Below are 23,792 nucleotides of genomic sequence, written 5' to 3'. Positions count from 1 at the left end.
ACCAACACTGCAGCTTAATCTACTGTTTCATATCTGCATCTGTATACATGTATACAGGTTATTCCGGGGTAAATATATCATGAAGTTATGGGGAAACATTAGGGTGGTGCCAATCAAATTTATTATCAAACTTTCTGAGAGCCTACAGTAAAATATTAAAATTGTTTTGCCAGACCAATAGTCCAAGAGCTAATGATACATTGTTTTATTTGATAAAGGACAATTTTCTATACAGGAAAAACCTAGTTACAAAACCAAAAAGGTTCCAGGAGCTAAATGAACAAAAATAAATCACTAAACCACAGTTTTTCAAGAATGTGTTATGAGACCATGACCTCTAGTGGCTGTGAGCTGCCCACTGTAGGTTGAAGAATTCAGGTAGTGGATGACAGATAAGAGCAAAGTCATTGAAACACACATTATTAACTTGCCTTTATTCAAATAAAACCTTCCTTCCTGTCTTACACTGGGCAAACAAGACTTCCTCCACTGAGAAGCAAATCTTGCCATGTGGTTTGTCCAGAATATAATAAATAAAAGCAGTCGACAAAGCAAGCACTTAAAACACAATTCTACAAATACACAAAAACTTTGTCAAACACAACTCATCCAAAAAAACCCACATTTAGTATTTGGTACCCTGTGACACACGTCAAATCTACTGCAACATTTAAGTCCTGTGATTTCTGAGTATATGAGCTCATAATAAGACAATATATTCAAATACATTGAAAATACTCTGTTTACTGCAGATACATGGTGGTTTTCTTCTTTAACAACACACACTAAACAGATTAGTTGGGTTTAATTGACACTGACCCCACAGAGTGCAACATTTAACAGATATCTGTGTGCTTCTGTTGGCTGGTGTTGTAGAAACGCTTGAATCAAGACACTAAATGTGGTTCAGTCTAAGGCCCGAAAGTTAACCGACCTTTACTACAACATCTGAAGCTGCTTGACCACCTGAATAACATTTAGCAAACCCTACAGCACCATGTCAATAAGATTGTGCTCCCGACACTGCACACAAGAGCTACATTACTATATCAAAAATATACAGGGGCCTGTACTCACAGAAGGCACATACAGTTCTCAAAGACTACAGTACAAACACGTTTGACTTGTTTCTACCTGCAGTTGAAATACACTACAGCTGTGATTTTCTCATCTAGAAAGCGCAGACACTTTGCTACAGGCTCACTGCACTCTGTGAGCACAAAGATGGTTCAACTATCAGCCTGCTTAAGACCTTTGGCTAGTATGCATGGTGAATGAATGGTCAAAGTTGGTGATACATTCACAAGGCAACACTACATTAAATAACCATCTTTGATACAAACTCTGAGTGGGTACAAAAAGATCAGAAAAATCAGCAACAACGTGCGCACATCAGCGTGGTTGGTCCTGAGGTTTGTTTCTACAAAGACCCCATTCTGAAGACAAACATTACCCAGAGGAGTCGAGAAGGTACGTTTACCTAACTTGAAACACATAGGGCACTTTCATTGATTATTATTTTTTTTAAAACCCTTTAAAAACCTGTGCAAATTGGTTTGATTTCTCTCAAAAAACGGGCAGAAGTGCAATGAGCAAGTTAATGAGACATGGCCAAAAAATTTGCAAGAAATTAGTTAAAAGTTTGCTATAAAATAAGCATGAAAATGTAACAAATGTAAAAAAAAGAAAATGAAATGGCCCAAAAGTAAGTGCTGGGGGACAAAAAATTCAATTCATATATGTGTGTGTGTGTGTGTGTGTGTGTATTCCCCTCCTCTTTAAAACAATTTTTTAGGGATTTTTTGTGTCACCTTTTACTAGGTTACTGCTGATTTCTTGCAATTTGCTGGACATTTCTTGCTCACAGACTTTTCCCCCGTGTTTTCAAAAGAAGTTAAAACCATTTTGTTCAGGGTTTCAAAGGGTTGAATAGTTTTGTAAAAAGTATCTGATCGTGGCACAGGAGAACTGATGCAGATCCAGGTTTCAAAGGGTTAATCACTTTGTTTGGTCTACAAAATGTCAGAAAATGGTGAAAACCTTGATCAAAGCCCAAGACAGCGTCCAGAAAAGTCTCACTTGTGCACAACCCTAAAATGTTCCGTTTTCTATCATCGAGGAGTTAATGAACCAGAAGTTTTTTTGTTTTAAGAATTTGAGAAGCTGGAACTTTTTGGATTTTTTTTTCCTTGAAAAAAAAAATCACAAATTAAAGTAATTAGTTTACAACTAACTGCTAAATTGTTGCAGGTCCAATCACAGATTAGGTACATTTTTTCTGTTAAAAAAAAAAACATCCATACCATCCAACCAAAATCATCCATAACACTTGAAAAACATTAATCTCACCAGTTTGTTTAAAAAATTGAGAATGAGGTGACAGTAACAGCATAAACAGAAACATGCAAATTGTAGCTTGAGTGACACTTTGTAAAAAAAATCTCATAGCTTGTCCCTGGAAGTGGCTACCACTAGGAGGCACCAGAAATCAAATAGCCCTGAAGATGTATTCAAAGGATTTAGATGAGAGCAGAAAACATTTAACTTGCATTACTGAGGTGGATCAAAAGCACAGGCTGCACATTTTAACAGATTTATGATCATATTAAAAGTCAACTGACACATCAAAAGCTTGTTCAAACTGCAATAAATAACGGCACTTCTGTAAATAATCTCTTCCTCCTTCTAAACTAGCTATCAGAAACCATTTGGTCCTTCAGTAATAGATCAGAATAAAGCTTTTCTATAACCACGGTAACAAAACACAAAATGCAATGATGTGCAAATCTGCTGCATTTTCAGAGGTCCGTCAAGATCACCATTTTTGGATATTGTCCTGCTGCCATACCAAAAAAAATATTTATAAGCTCATGAGAAAGAAAAAACAAAAGAGCTGTAACAAATTTACCGCACACTAGCAAATTACCCATCTGATGTTGACGCAAACTAATCTGAACCGCCACACACACCAGCAGTAGGACGTTTGCCTGCAACTTTTAGCATTTAAACCAGCAGTCAGGACCCTCCACTTTTGGGTTAAAGACAAACTTGAGGGGTTTTGTGAAATCTGACTTTAAAATGTTATTTTTGAATTGAGTCATTTTATGGTCTTAAAGGTGGAGTCAGTGATTCTGATTCTATACACTTTTGGTCAAATTCAGCCGGGATCTCCTCGTGGTCAGCTAGCTGTCCATTCTGTCAACCATCTTTCTCCAGAATTGCTGACTCCTCCTTTAAATGGATAGTTTGGGTTTTTTAAAGTTTGGTTGTTAAGAGTTCTAATCCATAGTCATTGTATTTAATGTCAGCTGGCACGCTCCCAGTTTGGAGAAGCAGAATGGAGTTGACATGGAAGCGAAGCAATGTACTGCTGTGGACACATCTAAGCCACCTATAAAAAAAAAAAATGCATCAGTTTAAGCGTATGCTACATTAAGAGGAATTTTCAACGCTTTACCTGTCTGTCAGAAAGACCGCTTTGACAGGAAAGTTGTTACTGACTTCAGTTCCCCATCTGTAGTTTCATCCATGCAACCATTGAGACTCCAATGAGGAAAAACAGTCATTTTAAGTCGCTGACGGGAGCTGCAGGTCTACTGCTGCTCTTTTCGTTAGTTTGTGTTATTGTGTCTCTCTGGTGAATTGGATCAAACTCTTTTAAATTCCAAAGTCACACAATTAAACAAACAAAATAACTGTTCAAGGCAGCAGTAGATCAGCAGCTCCTGTGTTCAACGATGTTAAATCAGTCTGAATCAGTCTAAATCGAGTCTGGCTTTGAAGAGAGCATTTAAAATAGTCTCAACATAGCATACACTTGCTATTCATTTTTTTGTTTTACATTGGACTTTTTTTTAGATGACTCGGGTACATTTTGTCGCTGACCCCTCCACAGCAGTGGACTGCTTAGCTTGCATGTCGGACTCCAGCCTGCTAGTCCAAACAGTTGACTGACATCTACTGTATGTAACAGACTATGGATACGATTGTCTTACAACCGCCTCTTAATTATCCTTTTAAGGCCTCTTACAGTGTTCAAATGAGTAAAAATCACAATTTCCAACCCATGATGAGTGATCCCTTTAAAAAGGGTCACACGTGAGCCATCCAGACATAATCCGCGGTTACTTAATCTGTTAACATCAGAGACGTGACTCAACACATGTAAGACATGAACGTTTTTAAATCCACTGTGTGTTTTTCATAACAACTTCCTGTTAGTATATAAATCACCTCAGGCATCTTTGCTGAGTCACTTCCTCCTGGATCAGGTTGCTTATTTTCATTTGTCGCAGTGTCACCCTAAGGCTCTCGGTCAGCTCATTATGTGTGTGTGAGCTGTAGTGTATGGGCACGTGTGTGGAGAGAATTGCACAGCCAACACCGCAGTGTGTACCAGCATGTGAATGTGCTCACTGAGTTAATCTGTACAGTGCTGTTTGTTGGAGGGTTATCACGTACACAATTTTAATTCATTCTGAGTAAAATCCTACGTCTTTAAACATAGACTCCTGTGTGAGAGAAGAGGAGGAGTGGAGGTGTGTTGAGCTCACCGCTCTAGTTTGTTCATCCTTCTTTAATCAATCGAGCTCTACTCATCTAAATCCTGATTGCCTGCCGCTCACGGCTTCCTTCGTGTCCGCTCTTCCTCCTCCATCCCTCCTTACAGGCCTTTGTTACTCCATCATTCCATCTTGTCTGGGTCTATATTGTCCAGGTCGATATCAGGCGAGGTCACACAGCACATGCACACTTTTTGGGTGTACAGAGAGATCTCATCTACAGCGACAGAAAAAAAAAGAAAATCAAGGGTTGCAATCTAGAGATCATCTTTGAAAGCAGAGTGAGCATACAGTGTTCTAAAACAGCCTAAAGCATTACCGGGTTTAACCCTTTAAAACCTAAATAAACTGACTTGATTTCTTGGGAAGAAGGCAATGAGCAATTTAAAAAGAAATGGCAAACATTGGCAAGAAATGAATAAAAAGATGCAAGAAAATAATCTAAACATAAGAAAATTTTTTTTTATATATATATCAAAAAATTAGTAAAATAATTTTAAAAAGTAAAAAAAAAACTGGTGTTCAAAATAATATAGATCTGTTTTTTCTGTAAAATGTTTTTAAATGTATAATTACAAGAAATGTAGTTTTATGGATATTTTTAATAATACCACCCCATTTCTTTTCACTTCCAAGTTTTTGCAATTTTCAGGACCAAGTTGCAGCTTATGTTTTCTACACATTTTGGTAAGAAATCAAACCAATTTTCTTAGGCCTCACAAGTTTAAAAGCTTGTGAAAAAGGTGTCTGGACGCAGCACAAGAAAATTGATGTCAATCCAGGTGTTAAAGGGTTAAACTGTTTTGCACGGTCAATATTATTAGAAGAGGGTATTCTTCAGCTGCAGAGGCCTTTACACAGGGCTCATAGAGACACTACAAAAATGAAATGCAAAGACATTCAAGTACTTTTTCAAGCATGTTTTTTACATTTTCAACGACTTCACTTGAAGCAAATAATTAATTTACAAACACATTTTCATTGCACATTATTACTCACTGGATCAATGTCTTGCTTTTTAGTAAATTCTTCTTTCTGATCGTGGCACAGGAGAACTTCTTTCTAAAAATCACATTCTCTTAAATACTCATTTTCCCCAGTATCAACTCTATCAATACTTCTTCCTCGCTCTCTTCCCTCCAGCAGCGACCTGACACACAATGCTGCAGTGTGCTGCAGTCTTGTCTTGTCTCACTCACAGTGCTGTCTTTACTTCACTCTTCTCATTCATTCCAGTTGCATACAGGCTTTTGCAGCACGGTTTTGTTTTGTGTTTTACTTGAACTTTTCAGAGGCTTTTGGACATTTGCGCTACCACAGGAAGAATATTGTTTTTATTAATGTAAAAACATTCATGTTTAGTTCAGTCATTCTGCTGTTTTCTGCAACTAACAAAGGAAGATAAAGTTGTTTGTTGTCATGTTATAGCCTTGTGATATTTATCTTTCCATGAAACTCTAGCATGCCCTCGACAATTTTTTTCCCCCAGTGGTGTCAAAAATTTTATTGAATGTCAATATTTTTCAAGCTAGAGTATCAAAATTAGATATTACAATATTGTGATAACACAACTCTCATGTGCTTCAAAGATATTCCAATCCAGAGAAAGTTTCAGAGCAAGAGCATCAACGTAACCCCAGAAACTCACTACAACCGAACTCCTGTCAGTTGTCCACACCTACCAACCGTCTGCACGTGGCACAAACGAAGAGGGAGAGAACATAACATACTTGCCTGATCAAAACAACTGTCAACTCATTACAAAAAGGAATAAACGTTATGATGAAACTGAAAATCATCTTTAAAAAACAACCCTTGGAAAGTAGCACAATAAAACGATGCCAGCTAGAACTTTAATTTCCAGTAGAGCTATTACATTGGCGCGCTTCTGAAGGTTTTAACAGTGAAGTGAAGTAAAAATAAACTTTTGTGTTGGGCAGGACATAAAGGCAAGGAAGAAAGATGAGATCAGAATTTTTTTTACAAAAAAGCTTAAATTATGACGACTTGATGAAAAAAACTTTGGTCAAAATTTATAAGTGTTTTGTGTTTTATTTGAATTTCAGTGACTTTTTATGCACTTTATTAAAAAAGGGGCTATTTTCAAAGCATTTTTCCCCTCAAAATTCAAGCACTTCAAGCACCTTGTGTGAACTGTGTTTACAGTTTGAGGGCTCTACATTACACTGAACTTTGATACACTAATCTCAATCACTCTTCAGCTCTTAACACTAAGACACAGCGTTTTTACATGTGCCTATGGTAGTTGGTCTATATGCAATTTACAGTGTGACTAGTAAGCTACTTTGAGAGGTTATCCATAATAACATCACACGGCCACATTCATCCACATGGAAATTTCACAGCTAAAGTCGCAGAACCGTGAAAGTTATTAATCAGCCAGCAGATATCGGCAGATATTTGCATGTTGCAGATGAATCTGTGTGACGTTCAGCCGATAAATAAGAATTGGGAAATGTGTTACCATTAAATGGTCTATCCAGCGGAGAGAACTGACAGGTAGATTTTTCAACAGTTAAATATTGTATGCTCATTGCATACAACATTACAACATGAAAGCTGGAGATTCGAATCATTAGTCAGAGACCCTCAGTCGACTGAGATTGCTTCAAGTTTAGCAGTCTTTTTTTCTGTCTTTTTTTTTGCTAGTCAGAATTCTATGCAGTGTATTTCTGAGGACGTATTAGTTTAACATTATGCTGTATATCATAATCTGATTTTTTTTAAATATTGACATCTTTGGTGTTTCAAAGGATCAGGTCAGATTCACCAAAGTCACACAATAACAAACAAACTAATGGATCAACGCAATGGTAGACCAGCAACTCCCAGGTTCTATGAGGCAATATTAATTTTTTTGTCAATGGAGTCTGGTGGTTTTGATGAGAGCATAGATAACGACCTAGGTTCCCCGTCAAAAAGGGCTGTTTGGCGGCAAGAGGTGAAAATATTCACCATACAGTGGTGAAAATATTCTTAATATAGCATACACTTTAAGTGATACTGAGTTTCAATACTTTTTTGGAGGTTAAAGTATGCTTTGCTGCTGCCTCCAGTAGTACTCTGCTTTACTTCCGAGGCTGAGCTCCTGCCCTCTTCTTTAAACTGAAGGTGCGCCCACCCCTGGCTACTGTATGTAACACTGACTATGGCTGGGCAATTAATGCAAAACCCCCTGAAAAAATCCACACTACCTTTTTAATGTCAGCGTTACATTCGTACAAAAACACTAATTTCTTGTTGAAAGAGAGGGTGCACCTTTTAAATGCAAAGAAAAGTCAACCTCTGACCCTCCAGTCAGCAGCTCAGAGGATCAACCTTCCATGTTTTCTCAGACATTTTGGTGCAGCATCTATTGGTATGCAAATCTCTAAAATCTCAATTTCAAAGTGAAAAGAAAAAATGTTTTGAAAAGCAGCTGAAGATTATCCCAGAACAAACAGAACTGCCACTGTGACATGCGCGACAGCATCAGGTGAAGCTTCTTACCGAGCATAACTTTGAGGAAGGCTGGTCTGGAGCTCGGCGGCAGGTGGATGCAAAGGAAGTAGACTGGTACACCAGACAGCGCCACAGCAATTCCCACCAGAGAGTTGATGGTGTCACTGTAGAGGGGAACCACTACCAGGAATATGCTGCACAAGCAGTAGACGATGGGGAAGAACAAAGAGAGCTGCAGGGACGGGAGAGAGGACAGGCAGAGGAGCATGACAAGGGGAAAAAAAAAAAAGGGGGGGGGGGGGAAAAGGGGTAGCAAAAGGTCAGGAAAAGAATAGCAGAGAAAATAAAAGTTGAAACAATTACAATGAGAAATATTATTACTTTAAACCAAATTTCTCTGATGATTTTAGCTCTAGCTCTCTTGAAATTGCTCAGCCAGAGCGCAGCACGGTCACTTTTACAGTTACTGAGAGAATCAAATAAACTGAGTGATCAAATTCAAAACATCATGGGCTATCATCATAACTCAAAGTCATTGATGAGCCTGCACAGGCATGCAATGGAGGTACTGTTGATGGGTAAACAACTGTAAGTAAAGGCCTAAAATACTTCAGAGAGATTAGATGGCACATTATCCATATGACTGTCAGTTTAGAGGACAGATGGCAGCTTTTTGTATTTTCTTATTGTTTGAGTCTGTCATTTACTGAGGGTTAAGGACTGTAAGTGACATGATGAGAAATCACCTGGATACCTAAAGAGTTTTAAGAGATGCCTTGATATGACACCTTTCGCCAAAGAGTGGCACTGTTTTCCCAGCACATATCTTTCTAACAGTGTGAAAGCAAAGGGAAAAACTGTATTATATTTTTCTATGTGTCTCTAGCCACTTCGGCTAGAAAGCTAGATATATGGTTTCTCAAAAGTTTTCATGCAAGCATGATATACAAATTTATCTGCATTACTTCTTTGGTCGGAGCTGCAAGCAGGGAATGTTCTGAGACCTACTGTATTCATAAAAAAATTGCAACCCAGAGCCAGGTGATTAAACAACACAGCTGCAAATGTGATTCAGAAGCTTCACTATGTCCAAGTTTACCACATAATAAACAACACTGACTATGTTTACATGCACATAATATTCTGTTTTTTACCCTCGTTATGAAAAAGACAATATTCCTATAAACTGTTAGCATGGCTAATTCCACTAATAATCCTGTTTACACGCAGCCATATACACTATGATTAACATACCTTACTAACATACGCCGTCGTCAAAATATGTAAAAGTTGAATAGTTTGTACCCTTTTCTCTTCTTTGCGTTACAATAGGACTTTTTTAAGTTATCCACAATTTCAGTCCTTCAACCACCTTCAAGACACAATATTTGCACCTGTCCAAAAATCTGTTAATATCCAAGACTTTCTAAATGTTTAAAAATAGTTGTGTTCCTGCCTCCCACCACGAAACGTGGGTGTTTCTTTTGGGCATGTATCTCCAATCCAACTTCTTCTCAAAATGTTGGCTAGTTGGTGTGTGTACAACGAATGAAGCTGACCATCAACATGCAAGAGGCTGTGTGTGGCAATCTATAAATTAAAAATCACACTTGAAATGCAAATTATGAATGCACTGAATACATGCCTAAACCAAATAATATCTGCATATCCCACGTCTTGATTGGAAAACGCTTCATTCAGAAAAAAGGCCTAATTCAGGACATCCAAGCAAAATATGCTGTTTCTATGACCCGTATCAAATTCAGAATATTGTCATATTTGGAATAATAGTGGATTATTAGTGTGCATGTAAACATAATCATTGATGAGTTGTCAAAACTGCATTGCCATAGATGTGTCACTCAACATTTCTGAAGCTGCGTATTTTTATTTGCCACTTTGTTCCTTATGTAAATTTCATGTCTCTGCATGTTACATACCACACTGATGTACAGAATCATGTGATCCTGGAAGGCAGAGTCTCTATGTTCCTTAAACATGCTCATCAATACTGGTGCTCTATCAATTTTTTACCTTAACTGGTCGGTGCAGATCAGGAGCTTTAAAGCGAAGGTAGATCTGGCTGGCTATTGACAGGCCGATGAACAACCAGTAGTTGAAACTGAAGTAGTTGATCAACTGGAAAACGTCAGGCACAGACAGGTAGAACAGAGACATTCCACCCTGAAGAGAGAAACAAAAAAAGAAACATTTTTTGAATGAAATAACAAGCAGGCATCGGGGAACAGGCATTAAGAGGTGATCAAAACAACGAAATACACAGTTTCATTTTACAACCAACAAAAATGTGTGGTACCAACATTGAAAAGCAGGGCAGGAATTGGGGTGTAACGCTTGATGTGGATCATGCACAGGAAATTAGGCAAATGGCCTTCTCTGGAACCAACAAAAAACAACCTGCAGGAGAAAAAAATGATGAAAACACATGACTACATTTGCTCACATTTGTCCTGACATTTCATAATTCAAAACATTACAGACAGAAACAGAAATAGCAGAGTTTGCACTTACTAAGGGTTTTTTCCTTAAGTCTAAATTCTTGCTTGTGTTGTACGTCGCTTTGGATAAAAGCGTCTGCTAAATGAAATTGTAGATTGTACATTGTAGAGTAAATCTGTATTCAGGTGTGCTTGTATGTACTGACCTTGAGGCAGCAATGATGGAGGAGTTGAGGCCTCCATAACAGGAAATGGCCACAGACAAAGGAATTAGCCATCGAGCCCAGCCTAGCACCTCATCCGCAAATGTCTGTGGAGACATTCAACATAGTTTCTTAGCGCTCATATGAATTTACCGATAAGATCAGTAGCCCACAGTATTAAAACACAGGATTAGAGTGTTTGCAAATAACAGTAAAAACAGCTGCTTACTCTGATAATACATTTTTAAATCTTTAAAACACAACATTATTTTTAGGTCAAGTAATAATGTCACCCACGGTAAATGCATACTGACATGTGACAACTATGAAAAATCAACTCCCCCACATGTATCTGTAGGTAAGTATTGCGCCTAAACACACTCTACGTGTGAACATCTGTAACCTTTGCTTTTAATCTCCTAGTTATGACTTAAGGCAACAAATAAAGACAACTTTGTAACCAAAAGACTCTAATGCAACATCCCAGTGTGACACTTTAACAATATTACAAAAGAGGGTGAGGATGTCTTGTTCCTGACGCATCACTGGAACTCACCCTTGAGTGCAATTATGCGGTTATACAACAGTCACAGACAAAGTTAAAGATATAATCAAAATGCAATATTGTAGGGTGGTTTGCTCTAAAAATAGTTGGTAGTGTTATCTCTATTTTTTAATGGAAATATGTTGGGTCTGACAAATAACTTTTTCAATGTAAAGAAACCTCGCCTACTACTCCAGCAAGACACAGGCTAAAAAACATAGCAACAGAGATGATTCAGAGTCCCTGTTATTGTCAGCCAGCCAACTTGAGATAAAAGTAATGCTTTGTAGATATTATGGGATTTCACAAACTGAACAAATACCACAAACACAGAGGGAAACTGTCTTTCAATCTCAATCTTGTTGTAAGATATATACACTATACAAAATAACCTTGTTGTAATCTACATCTGCAAACTTCACAGATATCACCGTCATCGACTCACCGACACAACTAATGTGATCCAAATATTTCCAATATTCCAACAGTTAATCTCAGAGCAAGAAGTCAAACCTTACTGAAAATCCAACATTTTTTACCCTCGTTATGAAAAAGACAATATTCCTATAAACTGTTTGCATGGCTACAGGTCGCAAAACTGTTTTCTCTCCAGCTTACAGCACAGAAGGGAGGCACACGTCTGTATTAACGGGGCAGTATTGCAGGAACCTGACAGCACCATAAATGACCGAAAGTTGATTTACATAAAATTATCCGCAAATCCAGTCATGAGAAAAATATTTTTTTGTGTCTCTTAGCTTCAGTTCAAGAAAGCACACAGTTAATCACTTGCGTACACATTATTAAACCATTAGAAAGAATACTCCAAAGTTTCCCAAGCCTTTATCTGTGGCGGCCTGTCATGATATCAGCATCTGGCACCACATATTGATTTTCAATTTTTGGCGCTGGGCTGTTATTTACGTGCACTGTTGTAATATACTGCATATACCATTCGGTTATTCATTGTGCCACACTCTCCGAGCGCAGAGCACTCTCTGGTTCCGGACAGAGCAACAGAACAACAGACGCAGCAAAATTAAAAATTAATCGTTCTTTGTGCTGGTTATAAAAATTTGATTTCATTCGTCTCTGCATGGGCATCTCCTATTATCCAACAATCTGATCAACTCTGATCTGGTCAATTATCAACCCCACAACTCAAGCTCAAAAAAGTGCTGCTGAGGACAAAAAACACTCAAAGAGTTGTACCTGTGCTCCATTCCCAGACCCACAATAAATGCCAAATTTAGAGAGGGGACAAATAATGATACAAAGGGACGGACACACACACACACACACATAGAAAAAAAACCCCTGCAAAGTTAACCTCAGCATCAGCTACCACCACATATAGATTGTAATTCTGTGGGAAACACTTTAAAATGATTATCAAATACCAGAACAGCTCTTCCTCCTCCAATGCACAAATCACATCATCAGCTTCCCCTTGTTCCTGTGTGGGGCGCTAACCTCTTTAGCTAAATGAGGTTCCTGTCATCATCTCGACTCCTATAGTCACAGATAACCAAAAGCGAGTACCGAACCAGAGACTAGTGCTGTGGCTGCCTGCCAGACTGAAAGAGATGACAGCAGAAAGACAGGAAGGAGAGATCAAAACCTGCTGCCCGAAAGAGGCTGAGCAGATGCTGTCAATTTGAATAAGTCCTGTAATGTACTAACAGAGTTTATTGACAGACATTAGTATGCAAGCGGTCAGACTGTCTGATTCACTTGCTGCTCATGTAAGCTTCTTCAGTGCACAAAAAGAACGCACTGAAATTACTCACCACAGCAACAGCTTCACTGCTGAGCACTCTGTCTGCATCCATGACGACGTAGTAAGCAATGTTGGTCAAGATGTAGATCACAGTGACTATGGGCATGGAAATAGCGATGGACAAGGGCAGATTCCTGAAGATGAGAAAAGTGTTATTTTTAATAACTCAAAGCTCTAAGTTGTGTCTTAAATATTTACTGAAGAGAGCTGAGGCAATCAATGGCACTTGCCATAAAATCTTTAGCAGACCTCATACCTCTCTGGGTTTTTGATCTCCTCTGTGATGAAGTTGAGTGTGTCCCAGCCAGAGTAGGAATAGAGTGCTGCATAAAGAGCCAGGGCCATGTCACCGGGGTTCAGCTTAGAGCCTTGAAATGAATTCTCAAAGTTCTGGTCAAAACCTACACAACCAAAGGGTTAACAATAACATATCACCATCAGCCACATAATGCAGTCTCCTCATAGAATAAATCTTCAGATCAGACAAATAAAATCTATCCAATTAAACAACAATGAGAAGCTTACATAAAACATCATCTTGCTGAGTCAAGATCTAAACCAATCAGTTATTAGATCAAGTTAGAGCCAGGCGTTTCCCATCATGCCCTGGGTCTTGCAGTTGATGAAAAGTAACTGTAGCACCAGGCTCTAAAAACGGCAGTCGCCTACATCTGGCAAGTTTGTAGTTGCTCGTCTGTTTATAAACAGACTTGTTATTGTGTTAATTACGTTGTCGTGATGTTTATTACTGATGAAAAATACGTTGCTTCAGCCCCGTGGTGCTGTCAGCACAGGCTGCTGATGTAGGTTACTTTTTAATTTGCCAGAACGTGTCATAATATTTACCTCTGTGCCGTTTTGAAGGAACTGATACTGACTGATTTTCACCATTTACCTAATTCTGTTCACTGATTCAATGAAACTGATTTAATCATCAATATTGCAGTAGTGCTCCATCCCTTCACTTTCAGTACAGTCAGAGCAGTGGTAATGCAGAGTTTGGAGGATATCCTACCTTGTCCCAGCTTAATCAGGCCAGTAATGATGATGACAATGAGAGCTAGGACCTTGGCGACGGTGGAGATGACCTGAAGAATAGCACCCCATTTCACTTTCATACAGTTCACACAAGTCAGCAGACCTGACAGAGACAAAGAAGAAAACAGCAGTTAACCATTATAACCACTACAGAGTTTATATGAAATAGTGGAAACAAGCAAAGGAGTATCTGGAGCATGGATTTAAATTTAAAGTCAAATAATTTTGGGAGAAAATACTTATTGATTTAATTTCTATGATTTAAATTCGAATTCATTTCTATAATAAACTCAATGGAAAGAGGACATGGACATACAAATACACATTGAATCCCTGTGTATAAGTGGGATGGGGCTGTAAGAAAATTCATTTATCAACTTTAAAAACCTGCACCATTTAAGAGCACAGACTCCACCAATCCCCGGTTTTGTATCTAGGCCTTTAAGAACTGAGAAAAGACTTCCTCATTCAAGCTAGCTGGCAGATCGTCCTGTTAATCTGCTGAAACCATCACCGAGCTTGATGCCCTACTTGGTCACACAAGTCAGAGTTAACAAAAGGTTTTAGGTTGAACTGCTGTATTTACACGGCAGCAATTCCTCTTAAAAACCCTTTTTAAAGAGGCATCACAAAGCTTAAGGGTTGTCATTCACTAAGTGCAGCAGATTTAAGGCAGAGTTAAGAGGAAATCAACAGGTATTAAGTGTAGTTACACACATATCCCCCTAAGTGCAATGGAAACAAAGACTAATTAAATGCTGCATGCATGGTTTAACATCTATCAGAAGTGCTGCTACTAATAATAACTACAGTCTACAGGGACCATTTTGTCACACTGTGTTTACTTAAAATACATGCTTTCCCTTTCAACTATTGAGTGCATCACATTAATTCTTCCTCAAACATCAACAGTTTGCAAATAACTTAACAATGGTTGCATAGGAGGTTCACAGTAAATAAGGCTGTAACTGTAAACACAACAGTGCACAAGAGCAAGATGCAAAAGGATTGAGCAAACCATTTCTAATACGACACTTGAACAAATCAACTGTGATTGTTTTTTTCTAAACTTGCGGTTTTCATGACATCTTAAAACCAAGTGTAGTGGACTTGACAGTAATGTCACAGTCAACAGTGCAAATAAACATTTGCACTGCATCTACTTGGTGCCTTTGAAGTCTTTTGCTGTTGGTTAAAATTTCGTTTGAAGATGATATTTTGAACATGCCGTGTGAATAAAGAGAAGCTGTCTTAATTGTACTAAGACAAAGGTTCGTACCACAGTGGCATTCTTCTAACTACGGATACTCTAAATAACACTATAAACACGATTGTTAAGCATACACACACACACACGCACAGGTCACATGTGTCCTTTCACCAACAACCTAAAAAACATTCAGCAGCTTAAGTAGAGCATATTAGCGTGTTTAGTAAAAGGAGGGCCTTACATATGATGACAGCAGCGAGGAGACGGACGGCAGCATAGGGGGCTGTACAGGTGGGGTAGAAGGGCTGGACCAGGTAGGTGGAGAAGGTCAGAGCTATCACTGCCTGACAAGCTGGCTCAACTATCAACAACGACGTCCACAGGCTACAGAATTGATAAGTCTTAATTATGAGGCATAAATAACATATTGCTGTAAAACTTTGGTAAAATAACAATGAATATTAGACTTCATATATCTCTACCACTGGGAAAATGGTCTTCCTATTTGGTAGATTTGAAATCAAGAAAATGGTGCACAATAAACGTTGAGCTTCTATTGTGTCATAAAATGAGTTAAAAGAATTATGTCTGCATGCAGAAAGAGCAAAACAACTACATACCGAATAAAAGCTAAGAAACCTCCGAAGGCCTCCAGGATGTAGGCATAGGAGGCTCCAGATTTACGGATGGTAGTACCCAGCTCAGCATAGCACAATGCTCCAAAAACAGAAAATACCCCTCCAATGGCCCATACTATCAAGGACAAGCCAAATGAGCCTGTGTACATAAGAACTCCCTGCAAGACAACAAATGAGAGCAGAGGATATCTGAGCATGTGCTGTATAACATATTATATTGAAAACAAAACAGCCGTAAAGCACATGAGGATTTAGATTACACATCGGAATTGTCTCGCCTCTGGTTTCCTACCTAACCTGTTTGGTTAGGTAGACAAACAGACAAACTTTTGCTTTACTCATTATACTTCATTCATTCTTAACAGAGTTTGAATAATAGTTATAAATAGTATTATAGTCTTAATAGTATTTTACAATCAAAGAGGAAGTACGGATTTCTCATTTTGTCGATATGAAAATACATTTAAAATCACTGCGAATAACTCGATGGGCTAAAAAAGACTCTTACCTTAGGTGAGACAAAGATACCGGAGCCTATCATATTTCCCACAATGAGACAGACCCCATGCAGGAGGGAAATCTCCTGCTTCAGCCGCACATCGCTGCCCTGAGACGCTGAGTCTACCTCAGCAACCATTGTGAGGGATATAGAGCCTTCAGCCTCAGCTCAGAAGAGGTAACAGGGAAGTAACGGAGAGTGATAAAGAGGGCGGAGTGATTCCCAGCAGCACCAGGAACTGAGGCAAAAGACTGAGATAAAATGCAGAGATGTGTAACTAAGACAAGAGAAAGGGAGGTGGAAGTATCACTGGAAGGCTGAGACTCTCCCAATATTAATCAGCCATGGTTGAATCTGATGAGTAATTCTCCTTTGGGATAATCTGTAAGAGAGAAAGGAAACACAGTGTCACAAAGTCATTTACATATCTCTGTAGTTTTGCTTAAGCTTAGTAAGACAGGGTTTCCCACACATTCATTTATTTTTGGCAGCCTGCCGCAGTCAAAACGCGGCGCCATGTATTGATTTTGAAGTTTCGGAGTTTAACCATTCATTAGAAGGGCGATTAGAATACATATATACATACTGTTCAGTTATGCAGTGCACTTACCCCTCGGAGTGCAGAGCATACTGTGGGCACAGGCGGAGCATCAGAACGCCATGTGCAGTGAAACTGAAACTAAATCATCAATTCTGCTCGGTCTAAAAGTTTGCTTCCACCTTCCTCTACAGCAGCTCCTCCTCTCATGCAACTATATGATCTGATCAGCTCTGACCTGACCACAGATCAAAAACAATATATTTTTCCAGTGATACAACTGGTCAGTAGTTTTGGTATTGACAGGTTGTGATCTGGGGTCTCATTTATAAAACTCTGCGGAGAGTCCAAAATATACAGTACAAAATATTTAAGTATGAATGCATAAAGGTATAATCTGATTTCTAAAACTGTGTACACTTGCATACAATTTCATTTTAGAAATCCCAAACTAACTTAGAATTTTGCACATGTGGATGAGCCTCTCCTCTACATGCCCATTTTCAACCATAAATTGTCAATGCAAAGCACTGCATGAATATTAATGAGCCTGCTGATCCATGGTTCAGTGAATCATGGCAACAACCCAGAGAAAGAAATGTTTTCTGTTACAGAAATCAAGATCCTTCTGGGTGAGGTGGAGGTTAGAAAGCACATATTGTTTGATGGCCACAGCAGTGGGGTCACAAGCCAAAACAAGAGCCGGAAGTAGAAAGTTGTTGCTGCTGCAATTAATGCAGTGCGTTCATCAAACAGGACAGTACCTGAAATTACAAATAGTGATCAGAATTTAAGTATAATAATACTCCATTGTCTTTGCTTATTTATACAACCAATGTGCAGGTGGTATAGATGTGCCATGTGAGCTGGAGTGCGAGTGGCAGCTTTTGCGGTGTCTCTGCAGTGTGCTCTGGGTGCACACAGTCGTGTTGCCTGCAGCAATTTTACACACAAAAACTACACAAAGACCAAAATTGTACTTGGTGCACAGTATTAGAGGGATGTTACTGATATCTGTTGATGCTGTATTCTGTAATTCTTTAAAGCTGTTTGGCGTTATCTATGATCTCTACAACCGATGATGATAATTTCATCAGCATGCTTAGTTAACCTGGGCGTGGGGAAAAGGACTCGGTAAGTTTGTGCTTAAAATTTGGGAAAGGAAAGACGGACTTTCCTTAATCCTGTTACGTGCCACATCCTGGCATCATCCAGTATCTTAACTGCTGTGAACAATTCACTCCACAACTGACCACAAGTGTCAATGTCATACAGTCTGTTCTGTGCTCTGAGGGGGAATGTGATGGTGAGACAGCAGAGGAAATATCGAACAGAATTTGATTTGAGATTTGAGTTGGCTACTAATTTTACAAAAAAAGATGTTTGGATTTTTATGAAGTGGATCTATAAGTGACGTGTGTTATGAAGTGAAATTAAATGTGTCAGAGATATATCACATGTACTTCTCTCACATTTCATTTCTACAATTTGACTTCAAACTGGTGTATGCATATTTTAAGCCCTTTTTTGTGCAAATGTAATGGTTATAAATGGGGCCCCTGATCCTCTTAAGTTATCCTGCTCCAGAACCAGTTATGTTGTTTTCTTAAGAATGCGACCAAACAGCATAGACTTAAGTTACACCTGGCTGTGATCCAACTAAATGCCATCAAGGCCACTTCCAGATATGGTCTACGACACTTGCAGGTACCTTTGCATGCATACATACATTAAACCATGGTGTACACCCTCATATCGCACCCACCACACATGCTCCTTCAATGTTTGAAACACAAACACAGACACAATCACACTGTCTTCACAAAACACCCCCTGATGAATGGGAAACTAACAAAGACTGACAATACAGCCCCACAGAAACATTAATTTTTAACAGCTTACCAAACTGTGAAATGGGAGATAGATTTAACTGTGGACTCCAATTCAAAATGTTGATATCTGGTAAACACAATTCAAGAGATGTGATCACATTGCACATTAGAAAAGTGCATATTTTCTTCTAAATCTTCTGTAGACAACCGAAAATATTACAGAGGTATGCTGACATGTCTGGACGGTTACTATCAGTGTAAAGGGTGTAGCCTATACAGTAGGTTTCTAATATCAATGTACAATGGCCAATGGCCTTGTGCCATGTGCTAGAGAGAGTGGGGTGTTTTCACATCCAAACCATCTTTACTAAATTGAGGTTTGACAGGTCGTTGCATTGATACAGTGTCTCCAGAGCATAATCTGGCTCACTAAATCTAGTGCTTCAAAGTAAACTGCCTGAACAGTCACAGAGATGTGTTGGTGTACACACTGCAACCCCTCTCGCTTTTCAAACAAACACATTCTTTCTGATTGAAAAGTTCAATTCTTGCTCTATTTTTCATAGCAAAGTATGATTGTGAAATATTCATACAACATCCAACAATTTCTTAAGTGTTAGATGAGGATTTATTAAATCTAGATCAACACTCCTTGCCAAATTTTCAGGGAGATTAGATGTAGGGCTGGGCGACATGAAGAAAATCAAACATCACAATATCTTTGACCAAATGCATTGAAATCAACATTGTAGGGTTGGCTACTAAATACTAAATATTTATGCAATTAGATTTAGGATGAGTAATTATCATAAACATGGATATAATGACTGTGTGAGTAAAGACAAATAATAGAGCAGCTAGAGCAGTCTGGTAAGTTTAGAAAATTAAATCACTTAACTGAAATGCAGCCTTTAAAACCAGGGAGAGACAGCACGTTCAGTACTACCTTATCCAAAATCTAGGATGGTATTTACTAGTCTCACATGACAATGAGAATAAAACATTGACATGGGCCTGATTTGATCAACTTTGAAATGCCCCAGTTTCAGTCATTCAGTGACACACAAGTACTTAGGTGAGATTGCTTTTCCGTGTTTTATGTTATTTAGGACAGATGGTAAGGCTTCAGCAGAACTTGAATTTAAAGCAACTGACTTGATGCCAAACACTACAAAAGAACACAGTCGTAATGAGTCTGTGAAGGACAAGCGCCATGTGTCCCTTTACTTGACCGATGCGGTAGCATCTGCTCTGCATGCTTAAGGCAATATGGCTGCTGCATATAAGTGTGCTCACAAGCTAAAAAAGGTCGTCTCTGTGGAGGAAATGAATACATCCACAGTTTTCTAACCGCCGTGATCAAAAGAAGACCACGTGGATACGTTCATCAAACTGTTACTAAGCTACCGAACTTCACTGAAAACGCTATCGTCTATTAAACATAAAGTAAACAGCCACCTCTCACATGTCACAGCAAAGTTTAAAAACTATACAAACTACAGTCGGACTGCAGACAGGATGAGGATTGTGAAACGTGGACTACACACACTGTCTCGTCGTTAATTTAATCCAAAATTTCACTAAAAACACTTACCAGTCTAGCTTTGCCAAAGTGGTTCACTGTAAACAAAACACCCAGTCATGTTATTCCGCTCTACAAAACCAAAAACACTGCTTGTTGTTAATGATTAGTGTCGGAAGAATGGGTAGCCTTGTTAGCACTGGCCCGATAACACGTTGAAAATAGGATAACTTTAGCGAGGGAACAATTAAACCGTGTTACGTTACCGTTAATTCCCTAGCTAAATCTGGCATCCGTCTAAACAGTACCCATCTTAAACTTGCTTTGCTCTGTAACACACAGCTAACCGAGCAAGCTGAGTTGCTCTATTGATGCAGCGTACTTGATGCTAACGTTAGTTTATCATATATGGGCTATATGATTGTTAACGCTAGTCAGAGTGGAAACCCTTCGACTACACGCCATGTCTTAGCTCCGGGTAGAATTTAAAAGTGGAGATAATTCATATACCCATAAGTAAAATATCAAATAAACTAACCTTGGTCGTGCCGTCTTCCTTCGGATGGAACAAGCAAAAACTCATGTGCTCTGCTTCAGATTTGAGGGACCAACTTTAGCTAGTTAACGTCACTTCACAGGCAGGCAGCATCTGTAGCTAGTTCCTCCTCATCACCAACCGCTGAAAGGATGGTTGGAAACACCCACAGGAAGACCGCTGTGAGAGATAATTAAACAGCCGGTAAAAACACGAATGTTTGTCATATACCTTGTCTTTAAGCGATGACAGCAGTCACAGCGTTGCCTCCATCGCTCAATGTACAGTAACGAACACGTCACGCGCACATACAGTAAATACCAGCGGGTGAGCGCATTGATCTGTGACTGAGCAGTGATGCGGTCATACAGCTGCAAGGGCAAAATAAATAAATCTGTTCAAAACGCACTTTCAGCATAGTAATCTCTTAAAGGGAAACACCACCTTAATTAATAACGGATAAATTATTTCGGTGCATGATTTGTTCTCTCTAAAAGCCAGAAAACAGAGAAGTAAGGGACTGTTCTTTACCTGTCAGAGGAGGGGCCTAGCTGGAGTGTGACTTTTTTTTTATTTTTTTATTTGAAACCTCCCTAAAATATAAAGATTTTTTTCTTTCTGGGAAAATGCACCCCCTTACTACGACTTAGTTCTTAGATTTTACAAACTTACCCTTTTATGTATGGAAGTGAAAAATGTATGATGAAATTCTTATCACCCCCCACAAGGTAATTAATTATCAGTCCCTAAGTCGTAAACATGCAATTTCATCATATATAAAGCGTGGAGCTGCTCCATGGTTTTTACTTCGGTTATGCATTACCCATCACCTTCTATTGATGATGCATCCTTGATTACAATGGTCTTTTGGTGGAAAAGATGTATCTGTGTCATCTATGCCATCTTTCCCAACTGATTGTCAATGAAGCAGTACTATATACTTAATGGCATCACACATTTGGGTTTTAGCACTTTAATTTTTTGATTTCAGAGAGAGCTGTTCTCATCAGACTGTCTTAGACCATAGGAATAACATGTTTTAATTTTTAAAATTGGCATAGTTCCCCATTAAGTCATTTTTATGTTATGCTTATAAGCCTATTTGTAGCCTATTTGTTCTTTTACTTTCATTTTTTATTATTCACTTAAATTGCATCCTGTTTATTAGTTTTCAGTTGTCTTTTACAAAGCTTTTTTTGTTTGTTTTGAAAAGCTTCTTTTTATTCTTGTACCTCAAATATTTTTTATGTGCCTGCTGGTGTTCATAGCATATCCACAGCATCATTACAAACCACAACTAGAAATTCTGCTCTGGTTAATCAGTAATCATTCATAAGGTCATACTCTTGACTTCTATGCATCGTTTTAAATAAACAGTACTAACTGCTTTGTTATCTTTGCAAACACACGCCTTTTGATAAGGAACATGCCGTTGGAGCTGAACCGTGGTGGTGCTTTAAATTGCAGTCTATCATGCATAGATTCAATTTTTTGAAAAGAAAAAAAAAAATTAGCACATATATGCCACTAAGTGTAAAAACCTATGAATTAAAGTGTCTTGCTGAATGTCTGTCTCAATGGACCTTGAATGATTGCTGCGTGCGGTTTTCCTTCAAGTTCATTTAACCTGAGATCTGCTGCCATCTAGTGATTGCTGTTTTAATGGTTCCACCCACTTATTTGGTAGGTCATGATTTGACCATCAGCATTTTCTGCAGCTACGAAGAGGTGCTAACTGCTATGATTTTGCCTTTTGACTGTTTGCATAGATTAGTCTATAAGGGATGTTTTAGGCTGTGTGTGTCACCATAAAGTCTGTATGAAAATTCAGCTTTAGCCTGATTCTCCCTGCATGGCGTCACTTGGCTGGCGGGACCTCAAATAAAAAATTTATATTGTGATCATTTTTTTTGAAGTATGCAAAATCTAAATTTAATCCTGTCAAGAGTCAGTCCTCACCTTTCAGCACCACGGACAGAGACGGTGGCTGCTCATCACCACAGAAACAAAGAGGAAACACCCACACTGCTGAGGGCCTGAACTCTCCAACACAACGGGACATTGGATTTGTCAGGCCTTTGGCGAAGAGAGGCGCGTCAAGGGAGTGTGGTGGCTAATACGCTCTAGAAGGCACATAAACGCTCATTACTGACCCACCGTCAAGCCAATCAGATTGTATGTTTACACTTCCTGTCCTTAATTTCACAATACAGCCCTTAAAATATGGTGCATTGTAATGTGACGTTTAGGAGGTGTTTTGGGGACTGACAGTTTATTGGATGACTTAATGCATCAGACACCACAACACAGAACAGTGCTATTTAAATATTGGAAAATCCAGCTGAACATGCATAAGTGCATGCTTGATGTGTCTTATGGCAGGCTATTAGATGTAAACAAACCTATATTTAAATGGCACTTTAAATCAAAAAAGAAAGTGTTTAAAAAATAATAGCAAGAATATTTTAATCAAATCAAATCAAATAAAATAGAGATTGTTAGAGATAAAAAATGGGATTCAACTTCAACAAATTTGTCTGATTAAGATCGAGACAGGCTTTAATTAAGAGGGCTAAAACTGTTTGCCCACTGCTCAATATTCTACATATTCACTTTTGCTTTTTACTATATAAAAAAAATAATGTGCAAAAAATATAAAAGGACTTTTTTTCTTTCAAATAAAAAAAAAGCAACATAAAAGAGCAACAGCAATAGGGAAAATAGCAAATACAATTAAAGGGATATAATTAAACATGGTACTATATCTAAAAATAAAAACTTAAAAAACAGTAGTTTAAATGCATAAAGTGAATCAGTATTTTTTTTAATTGTACAAGTAAATATTGTGGAAGATGTAAAATAAATAATGAACAAATAAACGTCAAAATAAAAGAAAATGTTCACTTATTCTTTTATATTTTGTTGTCTTTGTATTTCCAATTTGTTTCTTCTTGTATATAACATTCTATT

The 23,792-nt window shown here is 38.4% G+C and overlaps 1 protein-coding gene across 4 annotated transcripts; it reads right to left on the bottom strand.

Annotated features, from left to right (window-relative positions):
• Positions 1 to 417: 417 nt before the first annotated feature.
• On the bottom strand, positions 418 to 22,911 carry LOC121957369 (Y+L amino acid transporter 2). 4 transcript variants are annotated; one of them, XM_088089976.1, is made up of 13 exons: positions 22,782 to 22,911; positions 20,826 to 21,002; positions 16,405 to 16,777; positions 15,879 to 16,054; positions 15,500 to 15,642; positions 14,026 to 14,151; positions 13,267 to 13,411; positions 13,021 to 13,144; positions 10,690 to 10,793; positions 10,346 to 10,442; positions 10,059 to 10,208; positions 8,073 to 8,256; positions 418 to 4,779 (listed from the first exon to the last, which is right to left on the bottom strand). In XM_088089976.1, exons 3-13 carry the CDS (start codon positions 16,531 to 16,533, stop codon positions 4,685 to 4,687), a joined length of 1,473 nt encoding a protein of 490 aa, XP_087946102.1. In that variant the 5' UTR covers positions 16,534 to 16,777; positions 20,826 to 21,002; positions 22,782 to 22,911; the 3' UTR covers positions 418 to 4,684. The 4 variants fall into 4 exon arrangements, with proteins under 4 accessions (XP_087946102.1, XP_087946103.1, XP_042361842.1 ...); XM_088089977.1 differs by lacking the exon at positions 22,782 to 22,911 and adding an exon at positions 21,054 to 21,142 and having other exon boundaries at positions 20,826 to 20,966; XM_042505908.2 differs by lacking the exon at positions 22,782 to 22,911 and having other exon boundaries at positions 20,826 to 21,129.
• Between the last annotated feature and the right edge of the window lie 881 nt (positions 22,912 to 23,792).

This window comes from Plectropomus leopardus, chromosome 17, assembly GCF_026936395.1.
Source record: "Plectropomus leopardus strain MGB_pleo_1.0 chromosome 17, ASM2693639v1, whole genome shotgun sequence".
Taxonomy (NCBI): Eukaryota; Metazoa; Chordata; class Actinopteri; order Perciformes; family Serranidae; genus Plectropomus; species Plectropomus leopardus.
Note: the sequence above shows the minus strand (reverse complement) of the source record. Positions and strands in the feature narration are given on the sequence as shown.

Excerpts from the sequence above, each read along its gene's own strand:
- LOC121957369 (XM_088089976.1), bottom strand. The coding sequence starts at position 16,533 with ATGGTTGCTGAGGTAGACTCAGCGTCTCAGGGCAGCGATGTGCGGCTG. Across the intron at positions 10,794-13,020 it reads GCAGTGAAGCTGTTGCTGTG|ACATTTGCGGATGAGGTGCT; the intron begins GTGAGTAATTTC and ends ATGTCTCCACAG. Across the intron at positions 8,257-10,058 it reads ATCTGCACCGACCAGTTAAG|CTCTCTTTGTTCTTCCCCAT; the intron begins GTAAAAAATTGA and ends CCGTCCCTGCAG.